Here is a 12,044-nt window from a genome sequence, read left to right as displayed (position 1 = left end):
CAGAACTCCTTGATGTGTTACTGTACTGAACTCTGTGAATGCGGGTGGGCTGTTGGTTGGTGGAGGTGAAGCAGATCCTTACTATTTGAGAAGCCTTCCCAAATGTGCATGGTCTTCTCAGCAAAGTATGATGGTAATCTTAGCCTTAGTGAAGAGCTTTGTCATAGTTATTTTTAGTAAAAGTCACGGACATGTCATGGGCAATGAACAAAAATTCACGGAAGCTGTGACCTGTCCATAACTTTTACTAAAAAAAACAACAAAATGGGAAGTGGGAGAATCCAGCACACAAGGCTGCTGTGACTCCATGGTTTCCCCCACCATCGTGGTGGCAGGGAGCTGCAGGGTTCCCCCTGCACCCCAGGTGGCTCGAAACTGCAGGGTGACCATATTTCCCAAAGAGAAAATGGGACACCCCAGCCACTTGCCTGAGCACTCTTCTCCCCCGACACAAGACTGTTGCCTGTCACCAGAACCCTGCAGGGGCCTTCTCAGGAAGGAGTCGCTGGAACCCTGACATGGTCCCTGCATTGGTTTACAGCTCCAGTCCCTCCCCCTGGGACTGAAGCAGGAAGTGTCCTAGAGGTCTCTTGAAGTCATGACCTCTGTGACATAAACATAGCCTTACTCTTCACAGTACTTGGTGCTCAGCTCTGATGCACACTGTAGGCATTCAGGACTAATTAAGCAGTTGACCACCCTGATAACTCCTTGGAGTGGGATTTGACAGCCTCAATAAAAGGAAGGTTCTCTTGGCCTGTAATACAGCCTCAATATTTGGAAAAATCATTGATCTTCTGCTTATTTTTAAGCTATCCAAAACATGAAATTCCAACTTAACCTTTACAATTGCTGAAGTGCTCAACTTCGTATAGGTATTGCAATGGAGGAGCAATAGGAAGTAAGATGATGGCAAAACTATTTGAACATGAAGCACAGATTTGGAAATTCTTAGGTTGGCTTATAAGACTTCAGAATTTAATTCATCCCAACCCTTCCCTCTCAAAGTGACCTGACCTTGGTTGGTAACATCTAGTTACAGTAGTTTATGTGATATGAGCTGGTCTCAACCCAGTTTGAAAGTGTTATTATCCACCTTATAAAAGCCACCAGTTAGCACTCGTCTCAACAAATACCAAGGATTTACTAGGCACAGAAACAACAGCCTCTATAGCTGGTCCCTCTAAATTAAATGGAGACAGATATTGACAGGTAAACTGCTTTTAATATGGCTGTGTCTATCAGGGACTTCAGTTTCCAGGGGTGCCCAACTGGCACCTCACTTCAAAAGCAAAAGCTCCCATAAACGTAAGTAGGACTTCAGATGTGTTTACCACATGTATTTTAAAAATCCATTTGATTGGGTATAATGCCTTTAAGTATACACACACATCCCACTCCCACCTACCCCTGCATAAGTAAAATTTAAAACTGACCACTTAAAAAAAGTAATTTATTGATATGAAAGCTATGTGCAAGTCTTTCACACTATCAGTTTTATTTACAGTAGTAACATACATACATCAGGTATTAAATGTCAAATTTCTATTTCTTTAACTTTTCTCCCTTGATTACTCGCTGATGCCAGTATTGTAATTTCATTGAATAATGGATTTGTTCAAGGTGTGCAAAAATAGTAGCTGTTCTTGATGAACAAATGTTAAATTACATTTCTCAAGAGGTGTTAGACTTTCATTTCCACAGATTTAGGTTTCTATGGAAGAAAACTTAGAACAGTTTATGTGCACAAAGCAAAAAATAGAAACGGTTGGAAATGAAGTCAAACTCCCTCCCTACTCCCCACCAAATAAAACCAAAGAACTACAGCCTGGCCTACACTAGGTTTCTTTCCCTAAAATTTCCATGCCATTTCTTCCATCGATGTAAGTAACAACCAGAGTGCTAGCATAGACAAAGTGCCAGTGACTATTGGCATTTTAATCATCCCATTATCTAGCACTGCTTAAACTAGTTGTAGACTGCTAAAAACATAAGCAACCACCCGAGTCCTGTTGACACAAACTCCTACTGCTGCACTAGAACTAGTGATGGGAAATCCTGGGAGAGCAAACCCCAATATAGAAAAAGCTGTACAAATATAGCTACATTAGAATCCGAAAGTTCGGACAGGGATGGGTATGTCACCTAGTTCCTCAAAATTCACAGTTGCATATTTGGTATAATCAATACACTATAGCAGGGGTTCTCAAACTTCATTGCACTGCAACCCTCTTGTGACAACAAAAATTACTATACGACCCCGGGGGGGGGGGGGGGGGGAGAACGGGGACCAAAGCCTGAGCCTGCCCGAGTCCCGCCGCCCAAGGTGGGACGGCCAAAGCCAAAGGCTTCAGCCTGAGGCAGGGGGCCTGTAACCTGAGCCTCACCACCCAGGCAGTGAGGCTCAGGTTTTGGCCCCAGGCCCCAGCAAGTCTAAGCCAACCCTGTCAACCCCATTAAAATGGGATCGCAACCCACTTTGGGGTCCTGACCCATAGTTTGAGAACCACTGCACTATAGCTTATTTAATCAAAGGATGAAGTCATGTTAAAGCATGGATTGATTTTTTTAAAATATGCAGTGATTATGGCAGACCAAGTTCATTTCTTTCAAATCATTATATATCCTCAGCTTATTTACAAGTTACAGTGATACCAAAATATTACCACACCATTTCCAAAAAGAATTCAGGTCACCAATGCTAATTAACACTTAATCAACTGTATCATTTCTTGTGAAGTTTACCTTTCACTTGTGAGAATTTCTTGAGTAAGCTGAACTCATTTGCTTTGTGCAACCTTCTGAAAGTTCACGATTAATGTGAGACTAAATTATATTTGCCAATTAATCACTGATTAACCTCTGTCAGCCATTAACATGTTGAAAAGTAGCATTTCTGAACCAAGAGGGTATATAGGTGGGTGGATGGGGAGACACAGGCAAGAAAGAAGTACAGTTGGAGAGAGCTGAACTGTATTAAAATTGGATTCCAATTAAAAGAAGTTTAAGGCATTTAAAATAACTGTTGCTTAAATTAGTAAGAAAACTAAGTCTGACACCCTTCCTCTTTTGGCCTCATGTTTCCAGAAACACAGAAAGCATTTTTCCCTGGTAATTAAGAATGCTAAATTGGTTTCTATGTGTTGATTAAATAGGGTATTTAACATGTAAAGTTTAGACTGCTTACAAATGTGGAATTTAAAGGTGGCATATTAGGGAGACAGGATTCTTAAGCCAAATAATGTTGTTTCCATCTGTTGATCTTAATTCAGTGTGAATGTATCAGTGATAAATGAAAACTGGGAATTAGCCATTATTGTAAACTAGTCCCTTAAATGTTTGCAAATGATCAGGTTTGTACATTTAAAATTTTAGCAGCTCAAACAGGAATTTAGTTTCTGTTAAGTGATGAAATAGTGAAGGAACTCTGTGTGTGGGAGAAGAAACCAGTTTTACTATATACCTGATACACAGAGAAGAGCCATAAAAATGTGGACAGTGATGTCTATTTAATTCTTCTACAATTAAATGTGCACGTGAGAGAAACAACATCAGGAACAGCATCGTGAACATTTCGACTTTATCAAATAAATAAATCTGTGTGAAAAAAATACATGCAAGTGTGCTGGAGTTTAAATTCAAATTGTAGGAAGCTATAATGTACAACAAGATTTTAACTTTTAAGGAGGCTAGTGTGATCAATGTGCACTGTGCTGGCTATGGCCAGAAGAAAATAACCATCAACTTCATTCCCAATCTTACGTTTATCTTAAAACAAATTGGGTTGTCTTAGAAAAATTCCTCACAGCACAGTAAAATTTGTTTCCCCAGACAGCAGTACTTAAAGTAGACTCTGGTATAAACATTCTAGTCCTGCTGTCTCTTCCACAGATACTCTTAGCCTTCATACATCCCAAAATTATTTGAAAAGAACTAAAAAAAAATCCCACCTTTCTGTCCAACTAAATTTTAAAAGAAACACTTATTATCCCACAACAGTTTTGAAATTCATTTTATTTTTAAATTATATGAGAACAATTTTGCTAGTGGATGGTCCAGAGGTTTGGTCCCAGAAGGGGTTCTTGCACTTGATTATCATCTCCAGCAATGAAATGCAAACTCTGGTGCACATGCACTGGTTTGCACCAATTCTTTAGTAAGTCCTCCTGTTTGTTTTTTAAAGTTCCAGGCTAACTCACCTAAAGTGAAATTCATTTATCTAGTTCAAAAATGTGTTTTATAATGCTGCTTTCTTTAAAATTCTGAAAAAAATGGGTGCACACATACTTATACAGAAGACATTTTTACTGTGCCAGTTATCAAATTCAGATCTCCGTTTGCCATGGTGCATGCAGTATACTCATGAAAGAATACCTGGTGCTTTCTCCTCTCCATGGTATTTAAACCTCTATTGTAAAAGCAGCTTAAAACTATGCAACAAGACTACACTGTCCATCTAACCCACAGGCAACTTGTTTAGCAAGCCAGGCACTGGAACTTTAATGGTTTTGCCTAAGTTTAAATGAGACTGTCACAGGACAGTAAACTTGGTCTGTTTTATTTGCACCAGAAAACTGGTAAGGAAACATTTAGAGCCATTTATTATGTGGATTAAATATGACTTGTTTTGCAAAAGTACAGCATATTTTTCTGTCCATAAGCCAAACCAACTGTCTTTACATGAGCAAATTTACACATAGTTGCAGTACACAGATAAGAGTTCATAAATAAAATTCTACCAAGTATACAATGCTTAGCAAATTTTCAAGTCATCAGGATTCTCCACTCATATAAACAGTGTGGCTGGTAGAGATAACCTTCACCAAAGGTGCGTCTCTCGAATCTCAGCAATAATCTGACTGGCTCGCTGCAATGCCTGCACAGAGGGGAAAACACAAGAAAAAATATTAAATTTTTCCCTATTTGCTTCTCATATGACAACCAGGAGATCATTCTACGGAAGACAATGTTAATTCAGCAGTGTTTTACAAAACAAGATCATTGTGACAGTGAATTAAGCCTTCCAACACTAACATTTGTCGAGGCCTCAGATCCCCAGATGGTGCATACTACACAAGTGCAAAATATGACAAAAACACAAAGGTATTGTAAAGATTGTAGCCCACAGTTGTTGTGCCACGTCACCCCGCCAGCCTCTCATCCAAGAACTGAAAGTTAGAAATTCATGCAAAACAGATCTCAGTTTAAAACAAAAAGATTCTGTTCCAGTCATAACTTTTTGAGACTTTTCTTTTGGTTTGAAGATGTTCTCACCTACCCAAAGGCCCCAGTACATTTGTATTAACACTCCATGTGGATAAATAAATCTTTAGGTAAGCTACAAAGATATTTGCCACCACATATCATAATAAAGAATAAAATAGTTTCTTTCTGCAACTAAAGTATAAATTGCACTTATTTTGTACCTTTAAACCTTTTCACTTACATTCTGCCTAATTCATGCACCACTGGACTATGTCCAAATCCTGGCAGGTTTAAAACAGCTGTCATTTGAAACAAACTTAACAAATAAACCAGTTTATGATAAGTACCAACAATGCACTCAGGACTGTACAAGACAGATCACTTATTCACCTAAGAGTTTACCCTCTACAAGATTCTCTCTCTGACTCAAACATGTGGGTTAGGAAAGAGCAGAAATTTAAAATTACACTTGCTAGATCCAGTCCTGGAACAGTGACAGGTTAGGGGGTCTGGTATCTCAAACATCCAGAGTCAATGCCTGCTGCATTCTATGAGAGAACTGACCCACACTATTTCTCCCTCACTGTGCTGATTTGATCTTTTAGAAAGCATATTTCTCTATGCCAATTCAGTGCAGAGGAATGGAACTGGCAGTATTTGGTACACCCCAAAATTAGAGCTTTGGAAAAAACAATTTAACTGTTTTCATGACGAGTTCAAATTCACTGCAATACAAGAAAAACAGGTGCAGCATCTGCAGTAACAGCCAAATCCACAGCAGTATGTCCCTAATCAAAACCTTTAGGACAGGATACTTTAGGACAGAATAGTTTGGTACGACTCACAGAAATAAGCATGGAATTGGGGGGCGGGGGGAAACGAGGGGGACGACTCAACCCCACCTTCAAAAGGAAATTCCGTCAAGGGAGGGTTACAGAGCTTTAAAAGAGTATGCTGGAAAACCTAACAAAGTTCATTATTCTAAAACTCCTTTATAAAAGAAAGATAATACCAATCTAACAAAGCTGTGTTTGGGGTTTACTCCAGAAGCTAGATTAATGATGTATAGTGAACATTACTAGTATTTCATTATTGCTTTCTTGCTCATGCAGGGCTTCTATACGAGAATGAACTAGATCAAAACAAAACTGACCTGAATCCAAAAAGCATGCAAAAACCTGAAGACTGTTATATACCTGAAATCCCAGCAGATTTAATATGCTTCAGTTTAATTAACTGTTCATCGGGTGTTTTGATTTTCAATACCTTTAACATGTCAGCTGCCTCCTTTCTGCGCTGTGCCATGTCCTCAGATTCCGTCAGAAGGTCATCTAACAACAAGGATTTGTACAGCTGTCCAACTAGCTCGCTCTGAAGAGTGTCTTTCACATGATTCACCAGAAAATGCATCACTGCCTTTGGCACACTGCAAGCAAAAAATAAAATATCAAACAAGCCACATAACGCTAGGGCATTAGCTATTCTAGAGTCAACATGCAGTTTGAGTAAATCTGTATGTTCCAATGTAAGCAATTATACAGAATGTTGACAGGAATCTTACATCCGTATGTCTTAAACAGCCGTGAAGTGACTGTGTGTAGTCCAACAGCTGCTGAGTTTATTGCCTGTAAAATGGCCACACTTCAAAGTGAACAACTGAATCCCATACGTACAACCCCGAAAGGTTCTATACCAACTGTTAGGCCTAAATTATTTTTATTACAGTAGCACCTAGAAGCCCTAATCAAGATCAGGCCCCATTGTGCCAGGTACTGTAAAAACACTAAGCTCTTCACAGCAGGTTCTGTCTCTTAGTATCTAAATAGACAATACAAAGGATGAAAAGGGAAATGGAGGCACAGTGCAGTGACTTGTCCATGGTCACACACCAGGTCAGCGAAAGAGCTAGGAACAGAACACAGGTCTACCAATTCCCTGCCAGTACCCTATACATTGGACGATGCTGCTTCTAAGGCACCACACAGCAAGAAGTGATGGGAATTTCAAAATACAAGGAGAGTTTAGACAAACAGAATAGAATTACCCAAAACACAGTTTGGCCATGACCCAGCGTCAAGACTCCTAGTCATGAAAAGGAAGCCATTAAATCTTTAATGATCACAAGTGGTCAAGATTTCAGTTTTATGTGTCACTTGAAATACCAAGAAGGAACATTGGTTTAATATGGATTTCCACAGTTACATGTGCCCTGAACTTCCTGCAGTAAATTCAAAGTACTGTCCCTGCCTTACTTATGGAATCTGACAGGATCAGAGCACAGCAGAGCTCTTCTGACAAAGTGGAAAAATCAATATAGATAGGAATTGGCAAGATAAAAACCATGCACTTCCTGTGGAGCGATAAGTGCAGTGAAAACATATCCTAACTCAGGTGATCAGCATCCAGGTAGGAGCACTTGGGATAGCCTAACCTAGATGTAAGTAGCTACACTGAAAGCCATACCCAAGTTAATGTGTCCTCACTGGCACTATACTGTATCTGTCACTAGGACTTTCTGGGGGCATCTCCCATGGTTTTTTGTGCGGCAGTAAGACAAGCTACTCTGATTCTTTCCCAGTGAATTGTGGGAGAACTTGTCTGTCCTTCTGGGCACGTGGGAAGACATTGTAGGACTGTGAGCAATCAAGTGATTTAGTCTGCGTCCTCATTGCAAAGCGGGTAGCCTGAGTGCAAACAGGTTTTAAGCCTACAGCCACAGATGAGATAGCTAACCTAAGTTGAAAGCACCACTAAACTCAGGTCAGATGGTTGTGCGAATTGGTGGATGATAGGGGGTTGGGGAAACATCCAAGTAAGAGCCTGAGTTAACTCTGCAACTACACTTGAAACGCAAGGCATAGAGTACTCTTTTCAATGGCCAATTCCTAAGATATCTTTGCATGGGAACACACAGAAGCTCTTAAATGTTGTAAAGTTACACAGTACAAAAGTAAACAGCCATGACACACACAGTATGTGAGCCTATGGGGGAAAAAAGTGCATGAACAAGGGAGAAAAAAATTATTTAGGGGAGCATAAGAGGGTATATAACTTGGAGTACTACGATAAAGTGAAGTAAGAGGTAAATTAAGGTTGAACATCTGAAGTAAAAGGACTTTTGGGTAGCACTGCAATGGAAAATGAGGAAACACCATCTGAGTCATTTAAAATTAAATACTGGAGAACATGCTTGCAATTGTCATTGTGTGGGTTAAACAACCTGATCTAAGCCCCAACTTTGCCTATTAAAAAACTTTGCCTATTAAAAAAAGGGATAAATTGCTGACTTTTCTGTAAAGCCTTCAGTAATAAAACCGTTAGTCTCTTCTTTGTTTCATTCTTCTTACCAAATGACAAAACAAAACTGGGCAACAGCAACTTTAAAGACAGTCTACGCAGCAGAGGCAGCATGATTTGGCATTACTACCTCTAGCCTTATGGCTGAGAATTGGAACACACCAGTCAAAAGAACTCTATATGGGCCTCCTCAGAAGGAAGGCTGGTGGCTGCAAAGCTAAGTCCTTTGACTGCTTGACTGGACCTTGGATGTATGCCAATTATTTGCTCCAATCCATCAATACAGATTGCAGTATCCTATACAAAGCAGACATTCTCTTTAAAAATAAATGAAGTTTAAAGTGCAATACAACAGAGTACTCAAAAAGAAGAACTCGTATGGGAGGCTTTGAAAAAGTGCTCTTTTTGCCTATCAAGTGGACTTCAATTTTATAAGGAAACAAATTTCACAGCTCCTCCTTGTAGAGCTACTAAACTCTGCCTAGAGAGATAAAGCAATATAAACGCACGGTTATATTCAGCAACAAATGACATGGCTATATCACGCAAAGTTTCGCAAGCTATTACCTGTCCTGAATGTTCTTCCTGACAATAAGGAAATAGGATTTGATAAGTCGTTCAATCACTTCGCAGTCTCGTTGCTCACGGGCAGAGAGTCTGCGTGCAACAGGTACAGGCTACAGGAAAAAATAAAGACAAACTTATTTAAATGTTTACAGGTTGATTTTATTTAAAAAACTTTACCTACTTTGGATGGCAGAGTGGATACTCCATTCATCTTTCAGCTTGATTCCAACTGGTCTTGCAACAAGTGTTTACTCTCCCCAAAACAGAACTACAGCTGTTTTGACAAGTCAAAAACATGAGCTCTGAAACTGAGCTGAGAAGTAGTACAAAGGACAGGAAATTCTCAAAAAAACAACCTCTCAGAGAAAAAGGCAGCAGTGATTTAATTTAATCAAGTGACTTTAGGTTTTACAATAGCTCATGGTTACTGACAGTGAAAGTGACTGTCCACTTGATGCTGCTGAAGTCTAGGGCGATTTTGCTACTCTGACAAGAGATTAATCTTTTTATAGCATTAATGAAGTAGGCAAATAATCCCTTCATTTAGATGGATGTGGAAGTAAATCAGGTTCCCCCAGTTCTGTTCCACAAACTACAGGGAAAGGAAGTGTTAATGGAAGAGGACCTCAGAAGGTACCTACCTGTCCATATGCCAATAGTTTCATATTCTACAGGTACAGAATTCATATAGATTAAAATCCTGTTTCCTGTGCCTGAGCTAATCAGGAGAGGTGCCGCTGTATCATCTCTTTCACAACTCACCACATCCAACAGGTTTACAGCATGGCCTTTTTGAGGACTGGCAGGTAGGACTGTAACTGGTTTAGATTTTTCCTCCATTAATAGCTCTTCAGCTTTTGAGGGTTTCAGCATTCCTCTCCAATTGCCAGTTCCGGGTTCTTGAGTCACATCTCCCACTCCAGGAGCAGCCTGCAGAAACAAGACAATGCAAAGAAATATTGGTCAGCCAAAAGTCAGGCGTTGCATGGCAGTCTCCTGTGAAGCTCACTACTACCACCACCGAGCAATCACATGTGGCTCACTGACAAGAGTTGCAACTTCGAGTGTACAGCCCCTTCCCTCATTTCATTCTTTGCTTCCAACAACTTTTCCCTCCCTCCTTTCATCTTGGATGATGGAGTAGGGGGGACACGTTCAATTCAATGTGACAATGTTGAGTAGTGTCAGAGTAAACAAACTGAGTACCATTTTTCAAATATGCATAATAGTCTACATCCCAATTTAAAAAGTGAATTAGGCACTTCAGAGCCTAAATCCCACAAAAGTCTCTGAGACTTGAGCTTGTGTACATAGAAGCTTTTCCACTATATTAAGGTATTATTACAGTTGAAGAGCTATAGTTATACTGGTATAACTACCCTGCCTGGAAGATATTCTTTTGGTTTTAGCTTAAACTGCTCCCAGTGACATAAGCGACCCCAGAATTCTGAATAGGAGTGTCCCTAGGACGAGTTACACTAGTATAGCTATCGTGCCTTAAACTCATTCTCTCTTATAGCACTTTAAGGGCATGGCTACACTTGCAGATGTAGAGTGCTGAGAGTTAAACCTGCCTTCGGACAGCGCAGCAGAGGAAGTGCTGCAGTGTGTCCACACTGACAGCTGACAGCGTACTGGCGTGGCCACATTTGCGGCACTTGCAGCGGCACTGGGAGTGGTGCATTATGGGCAGCTATCCCACAGAGCACCTCTCCCCATTCTGGCACTGTGGCTTGTGGGAAGGGGGCGGGGCATTCTGGGTCCTGTCCCAACGCCCCGGGATGCATCGGTTCGCACCCCAGCATTCCCTGTGCTTCCGTCCACATTTGGCGCCATCTTTCAATGTTTTTTGTACTGCACGCTCTGTCTTCCCTTTCCGTCTGTGGGAATGGAGCCCGAACTGCTGAGGAATATGCTGATGAGTCTCGCCAGCGCATCACGTTTGGCAGTCGAGTTACTCCTTAAGATCCAAAGTGACAGTGAGGACTCTAACGATGATATTGACGTGAGTAACGCAAACGACACGAGTTGGTTGGGGCATTCACAGACATGCTCACCACCGTGGAACGCCACTTTTGGGCTCGGGAAACAAGCACCGAGTGGTGGGATCACATCGTCATGCAAGTCTAGCAGTGAGATGACTAGCAGTGGCTGCAGAACTTTTGGATGAGAATAGCCACTTTCATGGGACCGTGTAAGGAGCTCGCCCCTACCCTACGGCGCAAAGACATGAGATTGAGAGCTGCCCTGATGGTGTAGAAGTAGGTGGCTATTGCAATCTGGAAACTGGCAACTCCAGACAGCTACCAATCAGTCGCTAGCCAGTTTGGAGTGGGGAAGTCGACCGTTAGAATCGTGTTGATGCAAGTTTGCAGGGCCATTAATCACATCCTGCTCAGAAGAACCGTGACTCTGGGTAACATGGAGGACACTGTGGATGGCTTTGCACAAATGGGTTTCCCTAAATGCGGAGAGGCGATAGATGACATGCATATTCCAATTCTGGCACCAGACCACCTAGCCTCCGAGTATGTTAATTGGAAGGGCTATTTCTCTATGGTTCTCCAGATGCTTGTGAATCACCGTGGGCGTTTCACAAACATTAACACAGGCTGGCCCAGAAAGGTGCATGATGCATGCATCTTGCAAAACACTGGCCTGTTCAGGAAGCTGCAAGCTGGAACTTTTTTCCCCAGACCAGAAGATCACTGTAGGGGACGTCAAAATGCCCATTGTGATCCTTGGAGACCCCGCTTACCCTTTGATGCTGTGGCTCATGAAACCCTACACAGGGAGCCTTGACAACAGCAAGGAGCGTTTCAACTACAGGCTGAGTCGGTGCAGAATGACTGTGGAGTATGCTTTTGGCTGTTTAAAGGGCCGCTGGCGCTCTCTGTATGGGAAGCTCGACCTGGCCAATGACAGCATCCCTGCGGTTATATCCGCGTGCTGTAACCTCCATAACATTTGTGAAG

The 12,044-nt window shown here is 41.3% G+C and overlaps 1 protein-coding gene across 6 annotated transcripts in view; it reads right to left on the bottom strand.

Moving 5' to 3' along the window:
• Positions 1–3,995: 3,995 nt before the first annotated feature.
• The window catches only part of DNM1L (dynamin 1 like), a 61,114-nt gene continuing 53,065 nt past the window's right edge, over positions 3,996–12,044 (bottom strand). For all 6 annotated transcript variants that reach the window (XM_073321866.1, XM_073321883.1, XM_073321901.1 and 3 more), the window contains 4 exons: positions 9,832–9,999; positions 9,070–9,179; positions 6,472–6,631; positions 3,996–4,876 (listed from right to left, as the gene is read on the bottom strand). In XM_073321866.1, coding sequence (XP_073177967.1) covers positions 4,820–4,876; positions 6,472–6,631; positions 9,070–9,179; positions 9,832–9,999 — 495 coding nt within the window. In that variant the 3' untranslated portion in view covers positions 3,996–4,819. The remainder of the gene's footprint in view (positions 4,877–6,471; positions 6,632–9,069; positions 9,180–9,831; positions 10,000–12,044) is intronic.

This window comes from Lepidochelys kempii, chromosome 1, assembly GCF_965140285.1.
Source record: "Lepidochelys kempii isolate rLepKem1 chromosome 1, rLepKem1.hap1, whole genome shotgun sequence".
In the NCBI taxonomy this organism is placed as follows: Eukaryota; Metazoa; Chordata; order Testudines; family Cheloniidae; genus Lepidochelys; species Lepidochelys kempii.
This window is presented reverse-complemented; position numbering and strand designations above follow the sequence as displayed.